This window comes from Passer domesticus, unplaced genomic scaffold, assembly GCF_036417665.1.
Source record: "Passer domesticus isolate bPasDom1 unplaced genomic scaffold, bPasDom1.hap1 HAP1_SCAFFOLD_109, whole genome shotgun sequence".
Lineage (NCBI taxonomy): Eukaryota > Metazoa > Chordata > Aves > Passeriformes > Passeridae > Passer > Passer domesticus.
In genome coordinates this window covers 132,096-156,691 of record NW_026989909.1, presented here as the reverse complement: position 1 = coordinate 156,691, position 24,596 = coordinate 132,096, and the positions used below count along the sequence as shown (strand labels likewise).

Below are 24,596 nucleotides of genomic sequence, written 5' to 3'. Positions count from 1 at the left end.
AGCTGTTGGTGCTAGGTGGTGTTAGTTCTGGTTTGCATTTGTTCCAGTTGATTTCTTGGGTGTTGTTGTGAGTTGGAAAAGGGGCAGGGTTGAACACCAGAGTAAAAGAGAGGTAGGAGAAGAGGAGAGGGGACAGAAAAGTAGGCTGTCAGGAGAGAATAGAAGTTGCCTAGCACCCAGCCAAAGGGGAAGGGGACAGGGATCACCCAAGGCTGTGAAAAGCAATGAAAAACAGCATTGTGTTGGTGTGTGTGTATGTTCAGCTCTCAGGAGACAGAGATACACAGCAGGCTCAATTGAATCCTTACTAAGGAGAAGGTTCTTGTTTGCTTTAATGACTTTGTCTCCACTTAATGGTAACTAAGAGTTTGTTTATTTCTAACACCTCTCTCCCAGCAGCTCAGAGCAGCACTGCACAGTGCTTACTGTGTTCCAGAGAGCACAAAGCAGGCTGGCCTGGTGGCCCTGAATATTTCTGCAGAACACTCTGCATTTCACACCTTTGCTGTGGCTCAGGGCAGAACTGCAGGCCTGCAGGCGCTTCCTGGCAGAGCTGTGGGAGGCAGTGGCTCCTGCAGATGGGAGCTGCCAAGCTGTCAGTGCCTCAGGCTGGCCTGGCTTGCCCTGGCAGAAGTGCCGTGCCTGAAGGACGCTGCCCTGTGCTCCAGCCTGCCCAGCAGCCCGGCTCCCTGCGCCGCTGCCCAGAGTGCTGCACACACTGCTGCCCTTTGCCAGGAGTCACAGGGCAGCCGGCAGAAGAGTAGGAATCCTCAGCCAGGCCACCGGCCCTGGGCTGCCCCTGGCCCTTCTCTGCTCCTGGGCAGACTCCAGACGGCCAATGCCTCCAGTCTGGGCTGTGCCCAGCACGGCTACGCTTCCCCTCGGGAGCAGCCAGCTGCCACCTGGGCTCTGAGAGCGGAGGATTCGCCCGCTGCCAGGAAGAGGCACCCAGGGCCCGGCTGCTGCCTCCTGCAGCTCCAAGGGCCTCCTTCCAGCCTGCCTCTGCCCAGGCTCAGGCTGCTCCGGGCTCTGCCAGGCCTCTGCTGGGGCTGCACCCCGGCCAAGGCCGGGCCCGCTCTCACCTCACAGGCGCTGCCAGCTCTGCACCAGAGGAGACCTTTCAGAGCCCCTGCTCTGATCCTTCTGCTTTCTCACTTGAGCAAGGCTCTCCTTCCACCAAAGAGATTGCACTTGGGGATACAAATCCAAGTGGCAGGAACTCGAATGCTCTTGAGTCACAGCAGAGAGCCTGTATCCACATAGACTATTTGGGCTGTCCCATTCCTCCTTTGTTTTTCATGTAAATGCCATTGCCCTTTCTACCTCAAATAGAGGTACCACAGCTGACCAAAACCAGACAAGTGGGTCATATTCCAAAAGCAGCATGGTCTGGAGAGAATAAATGAAGATGAGCATTCCCCAATTTCACAACATGCCAGACACTGTAGGGGTGACTTCCACATTTAAGAAACAACAGACAATTTACAAGGAAATCATGAGCTTATTCACAGAGTGAGAAGGAAGGAAATTACAAGGAGAGTTGTGGTTTGAAATATTTTATTAATTTCAAATCCTACTTGGCAGACCTATTACACAATCATACCCTAACCCTAGCCCCCTAAGACTAGTTGTAACTCTAACACTAAACCTAAACCTAAACCTAGTCATAACACTAACTCTAACCGTAACCGTAGTCCTAAACCTAGTCCTAAGCCTAACCCAAAGCCTAAGTCTAATCCTAAACCTAAGCCTAAACTTAAGCCTAAACTTACGCCTAAACCTAAGCCTAAACTTACGCCTAAGCCTAAGCCTAAGCCTAAACCTAAACCTAAATTTACGCCTAAATCTAAGCCTAAGCCTAAGCCTAAACCTAAGCCTAAGCCTAAACTAAGCCTAAATCTAAGCCTAAGCCTAAACCTAAGCCTAAACTAAGCCTAAACCTAAGCCTAAGCCTAAGCCTAAGCCTAAGCCTAAACCTTACCCTTATCCTAACCTACAATCCTGCTCTAAGCTTGTTGATAACTAAGTGGTGCTGATGTCTTGTCTTGTCTCTGTCCTCTTCTTCACTGCAACAAGCAGTGGCACCAGGCTGGATGCAGGCTCAGCAGATGTTACAAATGGATGCTGCACCAAGGAAAACAGAAAATCAAGAGAAGTCAATGAACCATGACGTTCCAAGATCAGTGCTTCACAGGATTCACAGGGCTCCTAGAAAGATCCAGAAAGATAAACCATCTGCACCTCAATCATCATGTGTAGGACCTTGCCATCACAGGCAAACCTGGCCCAGAATCCCACTCATCCATTTAACCAGGTGTCTTCATCTCGCTGGGATTTTTGCCCTGCCAGTGCTCTAGAAATGCTGCTTTCTGTCCTTGGAGTTTCTTCTTTTCAGGAAACTCCAAAGCCTCACATTGGTCCTTGTCTTTGAACAACAGGCACTGGGCTGATTTCCACAGGGAGACAGAGCAGTGCCTACCTTTCCATGCCCTGCCCTGCCCCTCCTGTGCTGGATGGCACCTTCCTTCCCAGCAGGGACAGCCCAGTGGCACTGGGTGCTGCACTTCCCTCTCTGCCACACAACCTGGCAGTAACCCTGGGCCAGTTCCTGTCTGCTTGAGCGTGCCAGGCAGCAGATGGGGCTGGGACAAGTCCCTCTCAGCTCTCCCTGTTTGCCGGCCAGATGCCTCCAAGGGTGGGGTGGGGGCACAAACCAGGGCCCCTCAGAGGCTGACAGTGAGCCCCCCACAGCCCCTCCTGCCCACAGCCAAATCTCTGACCACTCAGCCAGCCTGGCTTCCTTGGGTTCCTGCACCACCTTGGCATGTCTCTGTGCCCTGCATTGCTCTACTTCAATTCTTTTGCCATTGGATAAAATGGGGCACACCACCAAATTACAAAACAGGGCAACAGAAGCAGTCAGAGGACAGAGCACCTCTCTTCTGAGGACAGCCTGAGAGACCAGGAGTTATTCAGCCTAGAGGAGAACAGGCCCCAGGGAGACTTCATTGCTATGTTCCAGTATTTCAAAGGGGATTCTCAGGAAGTAGGGGACACCTTTTTTAACAGTTGCAATAGGACATGAGATAATATTTATAATATATAATGGGGATTGAGTCAGATTAGGTCTAAGGAAAATCTTGTTTAATCGGAGCATGATGCAACCCTGACACAGGTTGCCCTTAGAGATGGCAGGTGCCCCATCCCTGGGCAGGGATGGGGCAAACATTTCATGGTAGGTGGGAAGCGCTCTGAGCAATCTGATCTCTTTAAAGATGTCCCTGCTCATTGCAGGACACTTGCACCAGATGACCTTTACAGGGCCCTGCCAGCCCAGCCCAGTCTAGGACTCCTCGCCATTTTCATTTGAAGAGCACCAAGAGTGGAGTTGAGGTGGAAGGGGCTCATCTGATGCCTTGGACTTCCGTGGAGGAGGAGCCCATCCCTCGCACCCTGTTTCACCTGCAGCCCCTTTGCATTTTACCTGCAGGAGCTCCTTGGCAGACCAGCGCTGCTCCTTGTCTGCCTGCATGCAGATGCTCAGGAAGTCACGCAGGCAAGGTGAAAATAGGTTGGGCTGATACAGCCTTGGTGTCCCTCGTATATCTATCACGAGTCGAGGCTGGGGAAAAAGGAAACACGAGGCTCCACCTGCTTCTTTCCCATCTGTAATTGCTGTGCCTGAGCCCATTGTTTAAGCTCCATTCTGCAGTGGCAGTTTCTGCCCAGGCAGAGACCCAGAGATGACTTTCCTTTACCAACCAAAAGCCCAGACCCTGATGCAACCACAGCTTTTCCAACATCCCTCAGATCTTGCCTTGGCAGCTGATTTCATTGACTGACCTACTCAGTGGGAACTACATCACCAAAAAGCATGTTTTGTTTCTCTTATGATTCACACCTGCCTGGCAGGCAATTTGGAAGGGGGAGTTTGCTCTATCTATACTATTTCCAAGAATTATTACATGAAAGGAATCTCTGCTGTGTTTGTTGGTCCCTTGAGCACAGCTGCCATAAAACAAAAATCATCAAGTTTTTTTTTTTTTCCTCCTCTTGAAAAAATGCAGATGCAGAATTGATCTAAAATAGACAGAAATAATGAAAAGAGGCCTTGGACTCTCCATGTATATGCCTGTGTCGCAGGTTAAGAATGAAGTGAGATTTTTAGGAGGTTGTGGTCAAACCAATCACTGCTTGGATTTGAATATTGGCATCTGGTTTGGCCACTGAAGGTATGGATGCCTCTGAGAACCCAGGGGGTTAAAATCAGAAAACTGCCAGCAGAACTCTCTTGGTTCTGGCCCGTGAAGGAGGTCAGAGCTGGGGCTGGCTGGGGAGGGGAAGCCCTGCGGCCGGGTGAGGGAGGCTGGAGCCTTGGGCAGAGGAGGGGGGTGAAGGCCTTGCAAGATGGAAGGGTGGAGGAGCCCTGAGAAGCATTGGGCCCCCTCCAACACCCCCCGGCAGAGAGATAGAGAGAGAGAGCCAGTGCCTGTGATGCCTTGAGGTTTGATATTGTGCTGGCAGCACGGCCGGCCAGAAGTGGGGGATGCGGCACTGGGAACCAGCGTCCGTGGGAGTTCTGGGCAGACAGAGGCAAAGATTTTAAACCCTTTCTAGAACAATGGAAGCCTTACAAATACTGATTCTCCTGAATTTGAATGAGGAGAGAGAGATGAAGCAAGAGAAGTTGGACGTGAAGTTGGTGCACATGAAGAAAGTCAGAAGAAGTGAGAAGAATCCTAGGTTAAGAGATGATGGACTGGCCTTGGGCTGGACTTTTTTCTTGTATGGCCATGGACAAACCCATGTTTTTCCTGTGACCCAGAGACTGCATTTAGGGGGAGGTAATGTCTTGAAGCCAAAGAGAGTAGTGCAGTGAAGCAGTGGTGTGAACAGAGACGGCTGAGGAGGGCATGGAATGCCCTCTGTCTCTAGTGAAGAGGAAAATCTCTGTTCACGAGGCCCCTCAGCCCCAGGGGGTGAAATCTGGGTGGGACTGGTGTCCCAAAGCTGAGAGACTGCTGCTTTTTTGGAACTGGATGAGACATCCTTAAACGGGGAACCCTAAAAGCAGTCCTGGTCCATGTGCAGTGGTGAGAGCACTGAACATAGAGGGAAAAAGTCACGAGGGCAGATGTTCTCTGAGCGGTGCCACGACTGACATGAAAACATAAGAGGTTTCAGTTGTGTTTCTGGGGGAAGCCTATGGGGCAAGGGGGGACTCCTCTCTCCCTGACAGACTTGAGAGTTGATTATTGAAGGGGTGGTGATGGACTGAAAGTTGATTATCTGAAAAATGGTGACTGGGTGGAAATCTAAGGTGTTATTTCATGCTGTGGAGGAAATGGGGGGAAGAGGAGGAATGTATTTAGAGGGTTTTCATTCTTAGTTCTGTGTCTGTTCCTTTTTAGATATTGTAGTTAATGAAGATTGTTTCCTTTCCTCCTAAGTTAGAGCCTGCTTTACTCTGTTCCTGATCACATCTCACAGAAGCCACTAGACAAAGTATATTTTCATGGGGGCACTGGCATTGTGCCAGCCTCCAACCATGACACAATAGTAAGAGCTCTGTGCTAGGGGCACTGAAATAAATGGTGACCAAAGAGACTTTCTTCTTCAACCCAGAGGAAAATTTCCTTCACTTTTCCCACGCCACCAGAGGTCAAAAAGAGGGTTTTATCCTGTCCCTCTGCAGCTGAGCTCAGCCACTGGACACAGTGGGGAGCTGGAGTCCTCACTGCCATTAGAACTGTGCAGCCCAGGGATGGCCCTGCTCCTGTGCTGCAGAAACACAGCACCGGCGCCGACTGCCACGGTGGATCCCAGCCCAGGCACCTGGCTGCAAGCTCACCAACTTGTTAAAGCACCAAGAAACAGCCAAGGGTTGGCATACAATTCCAACTGCAGTCAGAGCAAAACACATCCTAAACTTCTCCAGGCCACCCACACACATGACTAAACAATGGACAGATGATTTGAAAGCCTGAAAGTTTTGAAGACCCACAGGATTTGGAAAAGATACTACGGAATGGAAGAAAATTGATGTGCTTTGCTTAATAAAGGGCAAAGCAAGCAGAACTGCTTGGGCATTGCTTTGGTGGTTTCTTTTTCTTTCTTTTTTTTTTTCTTTTTCACTTTTTCTTTTCCTTTTCCTTTTCCTTTTCCTTTTCCTTTTCCTTTTTCTTTTTCTTTTTCTTTTTCTTTTTCTTTCTTTTTTTCTTTTTCACTTTTTCTTTTTCTTTTTCTTTTTTCTTTTTATTTTTTCCTTTTCTTTTCCTTTTCTATCCCTTTATTTCTTTTTATTTTCTCTTCCTTTTCCTCTTCCTTTCCCTTTTTCTCTGTCTTTTCCCTTTTTTCTTATCTATTTTCCCTTCCTTTTCAATTTCCTTTTTTCTTTTTCTTTTTTCTTTTTCTATAAAATTGAAACTAGGACAATTCAACCTCCATTTTGAAGGATATTTATCATACATCCAACCATTCCACTGAAAAATTTTTTGTCCTTCAGAGACAGAGCTCCAACATTGTTCAAAAAACAAATGAGAAATGTCAGGCATGCCTGGAGGACTAAATGGCAGGTTCCTGAACTGGTTAGGTGTCTGAACTGCTTAGGTTTCTGAACTGCCACTTCCCTTCTGATGGAAAGGGAAATCCAAATCTACAGCAGATGCTGATGTGCTGCAGGGACATTTTTAGGAGGGGATCTTGGTGGAAGTGATGCCAGCAGATGGCAATGGGATTTTGTCCAATGGCACACAGAACACGGGACAGGTGAGAAAGACAGAGGGATCAGTCAGTATTTGCTCCTTACCATGCCAGAAGTTTCTTTCCAGTACGGAACTTGTCGTTCCACCATTTCAATGCCCACGATTCCAAAAGACCATATGTCCACTTTGGGGCCATATGGTTGACCTGTCACCACTTCAGGCGCCATCCACCCGGAAGTGCCGGCCATGGAGCTCCATCTATTCTGCTTAGGGGTGAGCTGAGCAAAGAGGCCAAAGTCAGCTGTGGAGAAAACAACAAACCATCAAAGCCAGCTCCATTTAGGAAACTAAGCAAAAAAATTCCCCACTCTCAGTCTAAGTATGCACTGTGTCATCTGCTGGAAATCCGTCCCTACTCTATTTTCTCAGGGCTTTAGCCAAGTGAAATAAGGAATTGTCCACTTCAAAAAAAAAAAAAAAACCATCATTTTTTTACACTACCTCCAGCAGTGGCCTTTCTTTTCCTGAAGCTTGAGACTTATAGCTCCCTCCCTCTGGAAGGGACACACACAGAGCAACACCACTCTTGACTGCTTGTGGTTCCTTGTCATGCCTCTGTGCACATTGCAGCTGTGTCACCAGCTCACAGCTGGTGTCCCTGCACTGCCACCAGCACCATTTCTGGGGAGCTGGCAGCCACTCAAAATCAGTCCCACACCCACATCCCTGGAATGCTGCACCTGACCAAGAATACACTGACCCAGTTTGACAGAGCCGTCGGTTCCGAGAAGGATGTTGCTGCTCGTCAGATCTTGGTGGATCATGTGGTTGGAGTGAAGAAAATCCAGTCCTTGCAGGCACTGAGAGAGGAAACAGAAACAGGAGGGCAAAACTAAGTGATGTGATTTCATCACACAATAAAGGAAACAGCTCTAAAAGATTCCCTTTCCCCATGGGAATGGGGAGTGATGGCAGAACACAGTGCCACTGAGAGGAAGAGCTTGCTGCTGCAACACTTGCAGAGCAGGACCTTTCTAAGGAAAGGCGTGTCAGCTTTTGAAAGAGCAACAGCACCTGCTGTTGTAGACTGTCCCCTGCAAACCAGCCAGGATGACTGCTGCTGCAGGGGATGTGCTCTCTCCAGACAAGGGTTTGCCAAGAAATAAAAAACCCCTGCAGCGTGAAGTGGATCATTTTGGGTGGGAGGCTGCATGACAAAGGTTTTATTGCTCTCCTCAGTGCAGACTTGGAAGTATCACATCAGTCACCTTCCTGCAGCAAACACTAATTTGTGTGACTACTATCCTTTTCAGTTGAGGACTGTGAGAAATTAGTGTCTTTCTCCTTGCCATTAGTTTCAAATCCTGCCCCCAGCACCTTTGCTTTTACAGGCAAGAAATGCAGTGCAGACAGGCTCAAGGTAAAGGTTTAGAGAGGCAAGGTGGGGAACAGCAAACACAGATATGAGACAGAGCCAGCATATAACAGCAGGAGATAAGAGTACAGGAACACAGTACAGTGAGTGCAGGGGCACTGGCAGGCATTTCACTTGAGATGCTTTTGCTTGCCCCTAGCATAGCAGCAACACACAAACAAAGCATTATGCATGAAATCACCCCAGTTCCCAGCCCCTGTTTTCCAGACAATCCTGCCCAAGCCCTCGGCAGCACAGATGGGATTGCTGACCTCCCGACTGACGGCTGCAATCTCTCTTTCAGACATGTGAATCTCATTGATGACATCGCTCAGGGCACCTCCGTCCATGTACTCCATAACCAGCCAGAGTTCATCACCCAGAAGGTAGCTGAAAGAAGGAAACAAGGGCATGGAGATAAACATGCATGGCTTCGTTGCTCTTTGGAAACAACAACGGTTGTTTCCAGGTGCCTTTGTGATGAGGACAGAATAAAAGGAATAGACATTCCCTATCAGCTCTGCATTGTTTGCAGTCTGTGCAGTCTCAAGGAGAAAGGCACAGCTGTGAAAAAGGAGATGGCTTAGATGGCCAGCAAGCAAAAAGTGCAGTTTAATAAAAGCCCAGGTGAAAAACCTGTCACACATGCTATTTCTGGAAATAAGCACCTAGTCTTCCTGGCATGCATAGCATAGGAAAAGGGACAACAATCCAAGGGAAATCCTCTATAGATGGTTTATCAGAACTTAAAAGGTGCTGAGAAAAATTTGAAAAAATTGAGCCTCAAAAGAATGTGGAGGCAGTGAACGTACAGGGTATTGAATTGGTAAAGTAGGGCTGACCCATGTTTTGAAAAATTTTCAAACTGTGTTTGCCAGGGTAGATTAATGCACTCTCTTCCCATCCACTGGAGATAAGTAGAGCAATAATAATTAACCAATAATTAACAGCTCTATTTTCTGCTGGTGACCACAGTGGGTTTTTAACTGTAAACAAATGTAGTCTGTAAACAAACGTTGCAGGGATAAAACAACAACCACTCACCTCTTTAAATAATTCACAATGTTTGGGTGCTTATAAATTTTCATGACCATGAGTTCCTTAAAGGTTACTTTCCTTCTGATCAGTCCTTGAAGATTTATTTTCTTTATGGCCACCTAAAATGATGTTGAAAATCAGTAACAGTAAAAGCTGGTGTCGTGAGAACAACTTCTCACGTGGAGTGAGTGATTTTGGAAGGACACAGCCAAACTGTGCCAAACCGCCTTGTGATTAGACATGTTAATGGGAACAGACATCCCAACAGCCCATGTCTCTGCTGCCTTGGGGGCCAGTTACAGGACATGTGGGGCCACTGATGTTTTACCTTGACCATTTTGTAACAATTATGTCTCAACCATCACCCACAAAGCTCTGACCACACCCTCTGCTGCTTTGGATGGGATTCAGAAGAAGTAATCCAGGCCTTGATACTCTGTGGATACATCCTGGGCTATGGGCAGGGCTTAGGGCTTTTAGGGCCTTGCAGATCTCTCCCTATGTGCATTCCCAAGTGCAGCACTGCAGGTGGCTAAGGAACTACCAGGAACTTTCAGATGGATTGGCTGGCAGCCAGAAATGAGAATTCAGGACTCTGAAGCTGTAGCCCCAAAGGGCAGTGAGGTGCTCTAAGGCACCACCTTTGTTTTAGCCACGGAGAGCGAGTGAGCGCGTCCTTCTCTGAAAGGAACCGCTGCCCTCCGCGCCTTCCTTCTGGCAGCTGAGAAGGACAAAGCCCCAAATGTATTTTGCAGGCTGGCACCAGTCTGTGCTTCTTGTGCCTTTTCAGCACAGCTCTACCCAAAGCTCCAGCCACAGCTCACAGCAGAGGGAAAGCCCTCGAGTGCAGCAGAGTCTGCGGCAGCTGTTGGCATTTACCTCTCCTCCTGTGGCAGTGTCGAGTGCTTTACAAACATCTCCAAAAGTCCTAGAAACAAAATAGCAGCAAAGAAAGAGAAGCCATTTAGATCTTGCAGTGAAAGCCAACCCACACAGGAGATCTCAGCTGTAAATGCCTAAGACCTGCAGGACGCTGGAAACATGGAGATGTCTTTGACAATGCCTTCTGACCACATTTACAAATTCTGATCAGCACTGACAATCTAAGCCCAGTGTCTGAACACGTTGGTAGCTTGTCTGAATTCACACATGATAGCTATTCCACCAGCAAAAAACCTGGTGCATAGTTTTGTAAAATCAACATTGCTTGGACTCACCCACTGCCAATATATTCCAGTTCCGTGTATTTCATCATGGGATTTTCCATCTTCACCATTCTCCCTGAAGGAAACAAAATGCAAAATGCTCACTTGAAAGCAGAGATCCCGCTTTCTAGGGGATACAAAAGGCAGTCCCACTGCCTGGGGCCCTCCCTTTGTGGACAGATGGCTAACAAGAACAGGAACAGGAACAACAACAAGAAAGCAGATGTTCTGCAGCACAAGTGGCTGGCACAGAGACTGATTTTCTAGCATCCTTTGAAGAGAGAGACCTCTTGACAGCGGACACACAGGGAAGCACAGGGAGATAGATTCAGAGGAGACAGAGACCAGAAGAAAACTGATACCAAGGCAAGAAAGTTTGTCATCTACAAACATTAAGGAGACCTTGAATTAATAGTGTCTTTGTTTACTTCAGAAAAAGCACTGTGAGGTTCAACAAAAGGTTTCCTACTTGCTAAGATTAAATGCACCTTGACATCTAGAATCAATTCCTCTGAACAGATGCCAATTTCAGAACAGCAGGAATATTGCCAAGTGTTCTCATCTTTTCCACCTTGCAGCAGTTTACCAGAAGAATGCCTCTGTGTTTGTAAACCAGAGCAGCTCATGCTATAACCAATCCCGATGGGACTTTCAGCATCAGCACCCTCACCCTTTATGAGCAGGCTGAGCTCAAAAACGCCCTGGCCTGTGCCCCCATGAAGAACCACACTGCTTCTCTTCACCCTGACAGCGCGGATCAGTCGCTCCCATTGCACTCGCCCTCTGGGCACTGCACACATCCCCATCTTCCCAACTCGGCACGGCGGGCACGGGCAGAGAGGACAGCAGTGCTCCTGAGGCGCCAGCGTGACACAGACAGCTGCCAGAGGAGATGCTGACCCTCTCCTGAGGCCAGGCCGTGCGATGCAGAAGCCGGCCCAGACGAGGGGCTGCTGCCCCAGGCAGCTCTGTACTGCAGTGCTGGGCAGCAGCAGGACTCTCCCAGCTAAGGAAGGCTCCAGCCTCTGCAGTCCCACCAGCCCTCAGGGACAGGGCAGCTACAACAAGAAGGCTGGCAAAGCCCAAGCAGGAGCACTGACAAGCAGTGGGAAGAAGCCACAGGCAGCCTGAGCCCCGTACAAGCTGTTGCCCCCATTCAGGACACAACAGGATGGGCTTTGAGATCAGACACAGCGAGGTGCAGATCAATGCCCTTCTTGTCCCAACAGGTGATAGTAGACCCAGAATCCACTGGGCTCTGCTCTCAGCCCCACCAGGTCTTATCTGAGAGCACAGCACTGGCAGCTGTTGTGGGCAAGGAGCAGGTTAAATGCCTTGTGCTGCAGAATCACAAAGGGCTTGATGTGTTTTCCGAGAGACTGATCTGAGCAGGGCTTGGGCCAATGGGTAGCACTCAGCAGTCACAGCCTTCTGCTGATGCAGGAACAATCCCTGCTTCTGCCTTCAGCCCAGAGGGAAGCCCAGTCTAAGCTGCCCTCAGAGGCAGCAGGAACAGCCAGGCGCTCTCTCGCTGCCTCAGAGCACTGCCAGCACTTCCCGTGGGCAGTCCTAAATGTCCTTGTGACACCAAACTGCGGAGGACCCTTTGGTACAGCTATGCTGACACGTGCACACAATACACTGTCGCTCAGACAAGAAAGACAGCAGACGTACTCCATTGCTGCAGGGAGTCATCCTCGATCCGCTGTTGCTGAGCGGCAGCTGGGTCAGTGCAGGAGGTGAACCAAGTGCCCCAGCTCCACTTCTCCGGCTGGAGAGCAAAGGCTCCTTGGGATGCTGCTGCTGCTGCTGCTGCAGCAGCTTCACTGACAAAGCCGGTGTAGATCTGGGACAAAAAATGAATTTATGTCAGAAAGGTGGCTGGCAGAGATTGCCCTGAGATCCCATTTCAAATGCAAGCCCTTAGGAAAGCTGCTGTCAGCCACATGCAGAGCTCTTCAACTGGATTGGTTTGGCTGTCCACTTGTGAAACCAAATGGCAAAAACCAAAGGCTGGTTTAACTCGAGTTCATGGCCAGTTTCATGTTCTGAAGGATGACTGCAGCAATGACCACTCCACTTCCTCCCAAGGACTCCTTTCCCCCTCTTAGGCTGCAGACACATTGCAGCTCCTCGTTCTAATGTTCTACCTCCTGCTGTGGAATTATCTTTTCCTCCACCATCCTCGGGATGTGCTCATCCTGCAGCATCTCTGGTTGGTTTGGTTCCTGGACCTCACTCCAGCCTCGGGGGTCTTGGTCTGCTGTCATTTGCTGGAACATTTTGTAGTCTGCCAGGTAGGATGTCAACACATGCACCTCAAGGCAAACAGAACAAAGCAGTCAGAGACTACAGCTTGTCCCTATCAGCCAGGAGTCATCCACTGTGAGGAAAGGGAAAGAACAGGACAGGAGCAGATTCACAAGGGATACAGATAGCCTGTGGCTTGTATTCCAAATCTATCTGAGTGACCATGTACACCTGCAAAAAACCCAAGAAACAAGGGGACCTGGAAGAAGTCACCAGGACTTTTTTTGGATGACTTCTGAGCAAGATGTAAAAAGGACTAATCCCACTGTCCAAGTCAACATCTGAGATTCAGCAGACCAGGAAGTGTCCTTCAGAGCAGCTGTGATAGAGGCCTCAGCAAGGTGGCATTTAAGAGGCATCACCCCATCCCTCCCCTGCTGGGCAGAGGAAAGGCAAGAATGGCAGGAAGCACCAGTTTGGTGACTGCAGAGGTTATTGCTATTTCACTCACTTTCTCTTCTAGAGGCACTCTTTCCTGAAGGACGGGTTTAAATTTCTTTATGATGATTTCAATTATTTCTTCTTCCCCCTTCTCCCTTGCCTTGTTCCTAGCCTCAGTTTCCTGAAGCTCTGCCGGCATCTGTTTGTAAAGGTTCTGTAGAGAACAAGAGAGAGGATGTCTCATGAGTGGAGTGGCTGCCACTATTTCTGGTTTTGTTGATCATTTCTGTGCTGATGGAGATTCATCTCCTCTTGAATTCTTCTCATCTCATCTTTGTTCCTCCTCTTCACTGCCATGATGGCACTCTGAGCTTCAGGCAGCTCTGCTTGGGGCTCTGACTTGATGTTCTGTACACACAAATGCACAGCACGTGACTGGGAGCTGCCATCAGGCTCAGCTTTTTCCTCTTGCAGCCTCAAAAACACATCTATTCAGCCACTTCTTTCTGCTTCCCTACCCACCTCTGCTTCCACTGCAACCCTCCTGTCCCAGTGCTGATCTCTGCAGATTCCAAGGCTCTGTGCTTTCAGTGCCTGTGGGAGTCCTGGCCTCCTCAGGCCCAAGAGCTCTGTTTTATGCCCCTCTTCCTGCCCTTCCCTCTGTCACCTGGCCAGTCAGGCTTACCTGGCCATTCTGCTGTGGCTCTTCCACCTGCTGCCTGAGCTGCTCTTCCTGCTCTCGGGCTGGGAACAGCTCTCCCTGAGCCTGGCATGGCATCTCTGGTAAAGGAGTCTCATCCTGCTCTTTCTCTACAAAGACCTGCACAGAAAGCAAGAGAAGATGGGTTTTGACTTCCCGTGTGATATTTGTGAGCCAAGACTCAAAGGCTGATGGGCTGACACATTCCCAAAGCTCTGTGCTGATGCTCTCCTGGGTCATTCTCTGCCCGAGGGGAGGCACAGATTCCAAAGTGAGCCTGGCACTACAATCAGGGGCCATCTGGCACTGAAGCTCCAACAGCCTGTCAGGCAGCTGAAAGGGAAGGTGTGGCATTCCTCAAGGCTCTGGTGAGGGCCTCCCTCTGCTCCTGCCATGTCCTCTTTGTCTTTCAGTAGTGACTGACACCCAGTCTTGTCCCACAGCTCCATCCTGGCTCTGCAGGTGGATTCCTGGCTGAGCTCAGCCCTTGGGAGAGACACTTCTGCAGTTCACGTTCTCCTCAGGCCTGCACCAGCATTCCTGCCTGTCTGACATCTACACTCTTGTTAGAAATCCTGGTCATTCAGGAGATAAGGATGCCTGCAAAGATTCTCTGATGGAAGTCACAGAGCCTCTATGGCCACATCAGTATATGGAAGAGGACCAAGGTGTTTCTTCTCCCTCTTTTGTCAGCTGAGAATTCTGACCAGCAGTAACAGAGACTCTCATAAGGCCCCAATAACAAATGCACTTACACACCCCTGGGGATGCCAGTGAAGGAAACCGTGTGTCATATAATGCATGTATGAGCAGAGTCACCAAACACCACTGAACCATGGAATTGTTCCACCTCTCTAGGACAGGCAGAAATTTGAAGAATTAAGTGGGGACTTCAGGGCAGAAAAGACCAGAGGAGGAAAACAGCTCTGAGGGGAAAAAAAACCACCGTATCTGGAGGGGGAAACATCTCTGCCTGCTCAGAATCGGTCAACAGAATATGTCACTAATCCTCTCCTGAAAGGGATGCTTTAGGTGAGCTTTGCACCTCCGACATCCTTTGTGCCAGAGCTGGGAAAATTCAATTATGTAAATGTTATATAGATAGACAGATAGACAGATAGAAACATAGACAGATAGATCTCACTGATATAATCTCTCTTTACTGTCCTCTCTGTTGCTGCACACATCAACACTCGGTAGCCAGTGCCCTGCTCAGCAGCAATCCTGAGATTGCTGTTGTGTTGCTTCAATAAACCACACTCTTGGGGAATCTGGAGTGTGTAAGTCCTTATGGAAAGTGATCTGATCCAGAGCATTGCACTGGGAACTGCACTCTTTGTGCATCTGTGCTGAAGCAAGTTCTTCTCTTGGGCTCGGCCACACTGACAATCCTAAAGTGGCTGTAATAAGACATAAAGCCCAGCCCCTCCCAGCTCCTCTGAACTCTCAGGACCAGCAAAATACAAAGGCATTGATATCCTGCTAAATTCCCAAACACAACACACATTGATTCACTGGGCTGCAGAAAGGCACAAGCACTGATAACCTCAAACTGGTCTGTAATGCCATACTGTCTACCCTGGAAGAACAACAGCTTCTTCTGCACCAAGGTGCCTGCACTGAAGGATGACTTCACAAGAAAAAACATTATATTCTCCAAAAGTGACACCTAGGAAATCACAATTCTAGCAGATCCAGTCCAAGTACCATAAAAGCGCAAGAAATAATGAGGAAATGTGCCTTAGAAGGGAGAAAAAGAAAATGTGACAAGACTTGCACTCCAAGCAAAACAAAAAATAGAAATAAAAAAAAACCCACAAAAAGTCACACCTGAAAGTGACTAAAATATTTGGAAGCATTGAGGAAAAGTTGAAGGTCCCTCCAGAGCCTCCAGTTCTCCAGGCTAAAGCTCCCTTAGCAACTCCTTCCTGGGCTCCTGCTCCAGACCCTTGGCCAGCTCCCATCTCCTTCTGTGCACACGCTCCAGCCCCTCAAGGACTTGCTGCTTCACAGGGCCCACAACTGCACACAGCACTCACTGCAGCTGCGGCCGCAGCGCTGCCCAGCACAGGCCGGCGCTCACTGCCCTGCTCCTGCTGCCCCTCTGCTGCTCACACAGCCCACCATGCCCTTGGCCTTCTTGGCCACCTGGCCACAGGCTGGCTCTTGCTCAGCTGCTCTGGACCGGCAGCAGCCCTGGCTCCTTTGGACCCACGCAGCTCCCTAGACACAGAATTGCCCATTTGACCTCAAATACAGTACCCTCCATTTCTAGATGTCCTTCCTCTTTGGAGCGACACAAGACAGCACTCAAGGACTTGCAGCTTCGCCACCACTCCAGGCTCCAAGGCACTTTCCAAAGCTGCAGACTTCATTCCAAAGTGCATCAACAGAAACTTGCCCCTTCTGCTTTTTTGCCTCACAGGAAGGCTTTGCAACTAAGCACTTTGTTTCTTTGGCCACACGGGATAAGAATGGCCCCCCACAGCTTCATGGACAACACAATCTTCTCCTTGCAGCTTATCAAAAGCCAAAAGACAGCTGGCCCAAAAGACTTTGTAGAACTGAAGAATTACTCAAGAAAACTGCAGACCAGTTTCACAAACCAAAGACACCTTCCCAAAAAGGGAAAACAAGGAAACAAGCCCTGGGACCTCCAGCACTGCCACATGCACCCTTGACCTTAGCACTGCCAGAGCCCAGAGACAGAGCTTGACTGAGCCAAGCAGCCACACGCTCAACTGGAGGAGGCTCCAGCCCTTTGGTGCCAACACATGACAGGTCAAAGGCCAAGTTCTAGCTGTCACTATCTGCAGGAAATGGCTAGGTCCTGGCAGGATTCCAGCACTCCGCCTCCTCAGCCAGCAACAGCAAGTGCTGGCTGGCCCAAATCTTGCAGCTCTGCCTTGCACTAAAGACAGCACCACGCACAACTGGAACTTACAGGCTCGGAATATTCAGGCTCTGGTGTGACCGGCGATGGAGGCTCACGGTCATATCCCTCAATTTGCTCCTCTTTGGCTTCTTCTGCAGGAGCAGAGGGTGCCAGAGGAGAGATGGCTGTTGATTCAGTCACCTGTGGCAAGAGAGAAGCATGAGGGACAGGCCGTCACCGATCATGTAGAACCTCATTTCTTTTCAGATGTACCACCACATCTGCTATGGAGAAATGATGAGATTTCGTAGAGATGGAATTCTACGTCACACCGACGAAATTATAACGGGCCAATTCAACCGAACTCTCTATGGATGGGAAGTTGATATTCCTCTCTGGCTGCTATCAGCAAGCCACATCATCTCTGCAAAGCAGAGCTTTCCATTCTTGAAAGCTCTGAAATGGAAAAGTAGGAAAGTGACAGCAATGCCTTTTGCTACTGCTGCTGAAGAGGTGGAAAACTAAAACTGGATCACACTCTCACCAGAGCCAAAAGGGCAGGGAATGTTGTGCAGAAGGAGCTTTGCTTGCTGGAGAAGGAGAAAATGAACAGGGCTTCCTCTCCTAGCAAACCAACAAGGCAACAAACCAAGAAAGCACAAGATGGAAGTGTCACCCGCTTTGGACACTCCAGCGTCTAAAGTACTTGGATGCACTGAGGGCGTGTTTGACAGGGAAACAGCCCTTGTGCTGAGCACTGTCATGTAGGGATGGATAGATGGAAGTCTGCCTGAAGGTCCCTCACCGCTGTCCAGACTAAAGCTCCCTCAGCACCTCCTCCCTGGGCTGGTGCTCCACACCCTTGCCTGGCTCCTGTGTCTTTCTGTGCACACGCTCCAGCCCCTCAAGGACTTGCTGCTTCACAGGGCCCACAACTGCACACAGCACTCACTGCAGCTGCGGCCACAGCGCTGCCCAGCACAGGCCAACGCTCACTGCCCTGCTCCTGCTGCCCCTCTGCTGCTCACACAGCCCACCATGCCCTTGGCCTTCTTGGCCACCTGGCCACAGGCTGGCTCTTGCTCAGCTGCTCTGGACTGGCAGCAGCCCTGGCTCCATTGGACCCACGCAGCTCCCAGAATTGCCCACTTGACTTCCGATACAGCACCCTCCATTTCTAGATGTCCTTCCTGTTCTGAGCAACACAAAACAGCACTCAAGGACTTGCACCTTCACCCCCACCCCAGGCTCCAAGGCACTTTCCAAAGCTGCAGACTTCATTGCTAAAGGGAGCCACAGAAACTCGCCCCTTCTGCCTTTTGCCTCACCAGAAGGCTTCGCAACTACACGCTTCCTTTCCTTGGCCACACGGGACAAGAATGGCCCCCCCATGGCTTCACGGGCAGCACAATCATCTCCTTGCAGCTTATCAAAAGCCAAAAGGCAGCTGGGCCAAAAGAGTCTGTACGAGTGAAGAACTCCTCAAGAAAACTGCAGAATACTTCCACAAGCCAAACACACTTTCCACGAGGGAAAAACAAACAAACAAATCCCTGGGACCAGCGGCTCGACCACGTGTGCCCTTGGCCAATGCACTGCAGAAGCCCAGAGACAGAGCTGCACTCAGCCAGGCAGCCAAAAGCCCACCCAGAGCCCCCAGTTCTTTGGTGCTTCGACATGACAGGCCAAAGGCCAATTTCCAGCTGGCACTGCCTGCACGAAATGGCTATGTCCTGCAGGAGTCCAGCACTCCGCCTCCTCAGCCAGCAACAGCAAGTGCTGGCTGCTCAGAAACTTGCACTTCTGCCTTGCACTAAAGACAGCAGCACCCACAACTGGCACTTACTCTCTTGGGATGATCAGGCTGGGCTGTGACCACGGCTGGGCGCATGTGGTTATCCTGCTCATTTTGCTCCTTTTTGGCTTCTTCTCCAGGAGCAGAGGGAGCCAGGGGAGAGATGGCTGTTGCTTTTGTCACCTGTGTCAAGAGAGAAGCATGAGGGACAGGCCGTTACCTACCATTTCTAACCTCATTCCTCCTGGCATTTACAACCATGTCTTGTAAGGAGAACTCGTCAACTGTGTTAGCAATGGCATTCTCAGTTGCTCCAATCCCATTAAAACGGGCCAATTCAACAGAACACTATATAGCTACAAATTTGATTTGCCTCCTTGGATGCTATCAGCAAGCAACATTGTCTCTGCAAAACGGAGCGTTTATTTCTCGCAAGATGTCAGCAGTGGCTGTCCCTCCCTCACTCACTTGCTTTTGCAGAGCCCAAGGGAGCCGGTTAAGTTTCTCTCTGATGATTTTCATTTCGTCCTCCAGCCTCTTCTCCCTTGCCTTGTCCCCAGCCCCAGATTCCTGCAGCTCTGCCTGCACATCTTCCTTGATGGTCTGTAAACAAGAATAAACACGCTCTTTCATGAGTGTAGTGACTGCCACTCTTCCACGTACCTGTTTTTGTTGATGGCCCCTGTGCTGATGGAGATTCATCTCCTCTTGAATTCTTCTCATCTCATCTTTGTTCCTCCTCTTCACTGCCATGATGGCACTCTGAGCTTCAGGCAGCTCTGCTTGGGGCTCTGACTTGATGTTCTGTACACACAAATGCACAGCACGTGACTGGGAGCTGCCATCAGGCTCAGCTTTTTCCTCTTGCAGCCTCAAAAACACATCTATTCAGCCACTTCTTTCTGCTTCCCTACCCACCTCTGCTTCCACTGCAACCCTCCTGTCCCAGTGCTGATCTCTGCAGATTCCAAGGCTCTGTGCTTTCAGTGCCTGTGGGAGTCCTGGCCTCCTCAGGCCCAAGAGCTCTGTTTTATGCCCCTCTTCCTGCCCTTCCCTCTGTCACCTGGCCAGTCAGGCTTACCTGGCCATTCTGCTGTGGCTCTTCCACCTGCTGCCTGAGCTGCTCTTCCTGCTCTCGGGCTGGGAACAGCTCTCCCTGAGCCTGGCATGGCATCTCTGGTAAAGGAGTCTCATCCTGCTCTTTCTCTACAAAGACCTGCACAGAAAGCAAAAGAAGATGGGTTTTGACTTCCCGTGTGATATTTGTGAGCCAAGACTCAAAGGCTGATGGGCTCACACATTCCCAAAGCTCTGTGCTGCTGCTCTCCTGGGTCATTCTCTGCCCGAGGGGAGGCACAGATTCCAAAGTGAGCCTGGCACTACAATCAGGGGCCATCTGGCACTGAAGCTCCAACAGCCTGTCAGGCAGCTGACAGGGAAGGTGTGGCATTCCTCAAGGCTCTGGTGAGGGCCTCCCTCTGCTCCTGCCATGTCCTCTTTGTCTTTCAGTAGTGACTGACACCCAGCCCTGTCCCACAGCTCCATCCTGGCTCTACAGGTGGATTCCTGGCTGAGCTCAGCCCTTGGGAGAGACACTTCTGCAGTTCACGTTCTCCTCAGGCCTGCACCAGCATTCCTGCCTGTCTGACATCTACACTCTTGTTAGAAATCCTGGTCATTCAGGAGATAAGGATGCCTGCAAAGATCCTCTGATGGAAGTCACAGAGCCTCTATGGCCACCTCAGTATATGGAAGAGGACCAAGGTGTTTCTTCTCCCTCTTTTGTCAGCTGAGAATTCTGACCAGCAGTAACAGAGACTCTCATAAGGCCCCAATAATGAATGCACTTACACACCCCTGGGGATGCCAGTGAAGGAAACCGTGTGTCATATAATGCATGTATGAGCAGAGTCACCAAACACCACTGAACCATGGAATTGTTCCACCTCTCTAGGACAGGCAGAAATTTGAAGAATTAAGTGGGGACTTCAGGGCAGAAAAGACCAGAGGAGGAAAACAGCTCTGAGGGGAAAAAAACCACCGTATCTGGAGGGGGAAACATCTCTGCCTGCTCAGAATCGGTCAACAGAATTTGTCACTAATCCTCTCCTGAAAGTGATGCTTTTGGTGAGCTTTGCACCTCCGACATCCTTTGTGCCAGAGCTGGGAAAATTCAATTATGTAAATGTTATATAGATAGACAGATAGAAACATAGACAGATAGATCTCACTGATATAATCTCTCTTTACTGTCCTCTCTGTTGCTGCACACATCAACACTTGGTAGCCAGTGCCCCCAGTCAGCAACAATCCTGATATTGCTGTTCTATTGCTTCAAGAAACCACATTCCTGGGGAACCTGGAGTGTGTGGGTCCTTATGGAAATTGGTCTGACCCAGAGATTGCACTGGGAACTGCACTCTTTGTGCATCTGTGCTGGAGAAAGTTCTTCTCTTGGACTCAACCACAATGACACTGCTAAAGTGGCTGTAATCAGAAATAAAGCACAGCCCCTCCCTGCTCCTCTGATCTCTGAGGACCAGTTGGAATGAAAGGCCATTGATACCCTGCTCAATTCCCAAACAAAACACACTCTGATTCCCTGGTCTGCAAAAAGGAACAGACATTGATAACCTGAAATTGATCTCTAATGCCATACTGGCCGGCCTGGAACAACAACAGATCCATCGGCACCATGATCTTTGAACGGAATGATGTCATCTCATGAAAAACTACTTAATTCCCCAGAAGTGACACATTGGAAATTAAAATTCTAACCAACCCATACAAGTACTGTAAAAGGGCAGAAAATAATGAGGAAAAGTAGCATGGTAGGGAAAAAAAGAAAATGAACAAGCCTCATCCTCCAAGAAAAGAAAAATTAACAATTTTTAAAAAGGGAAAAAAAAGTAAATTCCAAATGTGGCTAAAATATTTTGATTGAGTGAGGAAAATCTGAAGGTCCCTCACCAGCCTCTGTTTGTCCAGGCTAAAGCTCCCTCAGCACCTCCTCCCTGGGCTCCTGCTCCATACCCTTGCCCAGCTCCTGTCTCCTTCTGTGCACACGCTCCAGCCCCTCAAGGACTTGCTGCTTCACAGGGCCCACAACTGCACACAGCACTCACTGCAGCTGCGGCCACAGCGCTGCCCAGCACAGGCCGGCGCTCACTGCCCTGCTCCTGCTGCCCCTCTGCTGCTCACACAGCCCACCATGCCCTTGGCCTTCTTGGCCACCTGGCCACAGGCTGGCTCTTGCTCAGCTGCTCTGCACCGGCAGCAGCCCTGGCTCCTTTTGGCCCATGCAGCTCCCTAGACACAAAGCTGCCCATCTGACTGCAAATACTGCATCCAACATTTCTACATGTCCTTCCTGTTCTGAGCGACACAAAACAGCACTCAAGGACTTGCACCTTCACCCCCACCCCAGGCTCCAAGGCACTTTCCAAAGCTGCAGACTTCACCGCAAAAGGGATCCACAGAAACTTGCCCATTCTGCCTTTTGCCTCAGCAGAAGGCTTCACAACTAAGTGCTTCTTTTCCTTGGCCACAGGGGACAAGAATGAGCCTGCACAGCTTCACGGGCAGCACAATCATCTCCTTGCAGCTTATCAAAAGGTAAAAGACAGCTGGGCCAAAAGAGTCTGTACGAGTGAAGAACTCCTCAAGAAAACTGCAGAAAACTTCCACAAGCCAAACACAACTTTCCATGAGGGAAAAACATACAAACAAAGCCCTATGACCAGCAGCACGACCATGTGTGCCCTTGGCCAATGCACTGCAGAAGCCCAGAGACAGAGCTGCACTCAGCCAGGCAGCCAAAAGCCCACCCAGAGCCCCCAGCTCTTCGGTGCCTCGACATGACAGGGCAAAGGCCAATTTCCAGCTGGCACTGCCTGCAGGAAATGGCTACGTCCTGCAGGACTCCAGCACTCCGCCTCCTCAGCCAGCAACAGCAGTGCTGGCTGCTCAGAAACTTGCACCTCTGCCTTGCAATAAGGACAGCAGCACCCCAACTGGCACTTACTCTCTTGGGATGATCAGGCTGGGCCGTGACCATGGCTGGAGTGTCGTGGTCATCTTGCTCCCTTTGCTCCTTTTTGGCTTCTTCTCCAGGAGCAGAGGGAGCCAGGGGAGAGATGGCTGTTGCATTTGTCTCCTGTGTCAAGAGAGAAGCATGAGGGACAGCCAGTTACCTACCATTTCTAACCTCATTTCTCCTGGCATTTACAACCACATCTTGTAAGGAGAACTCATCAACTGTGTTAGCAATGGCATTCTCAGTCACTCCAATCCCATTAAAACGGGCCAATTCAACACTATATGGCTATGAATTGGATATTCCTTCTTGTCTGCTATCAGCAAGCAACATTGTATATGTAAAACAGAGCTTATATTTCTTGCAAGCTCAGAAATGGACAAGTAGCAAAGAGCCAGCAACGCCATTGCTATTGCTGCAGCAGACAGGGAAAACCAGAACTGGTCAGAATCCCATCCAGTGCTGGAAAAGGGCAGGAAATGTTGTGCAGAAGCCCCCTTGCTGGCTGGAGAAAGAGAAAAAGAACAGGGCTTCTCCTCCTGGCATACCAAAAACACCTACAAGCCCCAGGATGCAAGGGAGCCAATCCAGTGTCTAAAGCACTTGGATGCACTGAGGGCAGGTTTGGCAGGGCAGCAGCCCTTGTGCTGAGCACTGTCATATGGGCATCTATGGAAATTCTTCAGTTCTCCTTCTTCAGATTTCTGAGATTGAAATTAGGAAATATCCACTTTTTTTTTCTTTTTTTTTTTTTTTTAACTCATTAAATTATTTTTTATTTTCTTTGGGCTTTTCTCTCTGGATTTTCTTTTGGCCGTCCTTGCTGGCCCTCTATACTCTTCTGCTACTAGCCAAGGTGACAGCTTGCTCCCGACTTTTTAAATAGGAGGAACATGAAATCTCCCTTTCTCACTTACCTCAGGATCAGCTCCGCTGAATACATGTTTTATGTGACCTGTAGTGGGCAGGGAAAATGAATCAGATGATGTGAGAAAAGTTCCAGAGCTGGTGAATCCCACACAAGAAGTCAATTCAAATAGAGATTATTTTCCCTTTCACAACATCCCTCCAGGAGACACATTTCATTCACGCAGCCACCAAGAGATCAGGACAATGTTCTTGCTTGTTCCTACACTTTGACCTCTTTAGTCAGCAAAGGAATACAAACACGATCAACAAAATACAAATTCTTCATTAACACTCAATATTCCTGTTCTAGTAAACACTTAAAATATCTTCTAAAATCCTCTCCTTCAGGTGGTTTAAAAAAAAAAAATCAGTTGCATGCACTAATTCTCATTAACTTGCTGTAAACAGTTGCCCAGAAAAGCTTCCCCAAAATTCCTCTGAGCTTTGGCAGTTCTATTGTGAAACAGCACAGCAGCAGCTGCAGGGGTCAGGAGGAGACACTCACTGGTTTGGAGTTTGCACTTCATTGCAAAGGGAATCACTCTTTTAGCACTAGGTAAAGGGTCAAGTTGGACAATCAAATTCTTTCATGACCAAATTTAGAAAGAAAGAAGCTTTCCCTGAATTCTGGGAACAATTGCAACTGGGAACAACAGAGTTTTTAGAAGGCCTTCCGAGAAGTTCTCCCAGTCTACATTTTCAAAGCTGTCTTGCTTGTCCCAGCAAACTGAGGAAATGACAGACCCTGTTGCCACAGACTCTCCCGTGGAGGGAAGGGAACCCCTGCAGGTTCCCTGGCAATGCTGCCCCTGTGGCTACAGACACCCCCTTTTTAGCTGAACCTCTTGACAGGAGCTTTATTAAACCAGTGGCATCCTAATGCTCTTTCTGTTTCTAAATCAGCTCAGTCACTAAGAAGGAGCAGGAAGACATACAAAAGCCAGGTTATGTTACACCCTAATCTAAGTAGAGGGGAAATCTCTACTTACGTGCCAGGTGAGTCAGAAAATAGCCGGAATAAGTAACGCCATAAACAGTAACCACTGCAGCAGCAAGCTGCTGAATCATTGTAGCACTGCCGTGCAAGTTTGCACGCTGTGCTCCAACACTAGAACAAACAAGGCTCCTGTCAGTGTGCAGCTGCCCACTGACAAATGCCTCAAGGCGCAGGGTGCTCCTGCTCTGAGCAAGCCCTAGGGCTGCTCTGACACTGAGGCCTTCCGTGCACC

General features: G+C 49.4%; 1 protein-coding gene across 3 annotated transcripts; it reads right to left on the bottom strand.

Annotated features, from left to right (window-relative positions):
- Window positions 1-1,540: 1,540 nt before the first annotated feature.
- On the bottom strand, window positions 1,541-24,596 carry LOC135291731 (serine/threonine-protein kinase PAK 3-like). Of its 3 annotated transcripts, XM_064405997.1 has the most exons (19): window positions 24,357-24,596; window positions 23,376-23,413; window positions 22,447-22,578; window positions 19,504-19,638; window positions 18,891-19,226; window positions 18,474-18,605; window positions 16,697-16,828; window positions 13,738-13,872; window positions 13,123-13,266; window positions 12,512-12,679; window positions 12,036-12,207; window positions 10,374-10,437; window positions 10,036-10,084; window positions 9,163-9,275; window positions 8,391-8,508; window positions 7,465-7,564; window positions 6,809-7,005; window positions 3,485-3,622; window positions 1,541-2,124 (listed from the first exon to the last, which is right to left on the bottom strand). In XM_064405997.1, exons 1-19 carry the CDS (start codon window positions 24,433-24,435, stop codon window positions 2,023-2,025), a joined length of 2,484 nt encoding a protein of 827 aa, XP_064262067.1. In that variant the 5' UTR covers window positions 24,436-24,596; the 3' UTR covers window positions 1,541-2,022. The 3 variants fall into 3 exon arrangements, with proteins under 3 accessions (XP_064262067.1, XP_064262068.1, XP_064262069.1); XM_064405998.1 differs by lacking the exon at window positions 16,697-16,828; XM_064405999.1 differs by lacking the exons at window positions 18,891-19,226; window positions 19,504-19,638; window positions 22,447-22,578.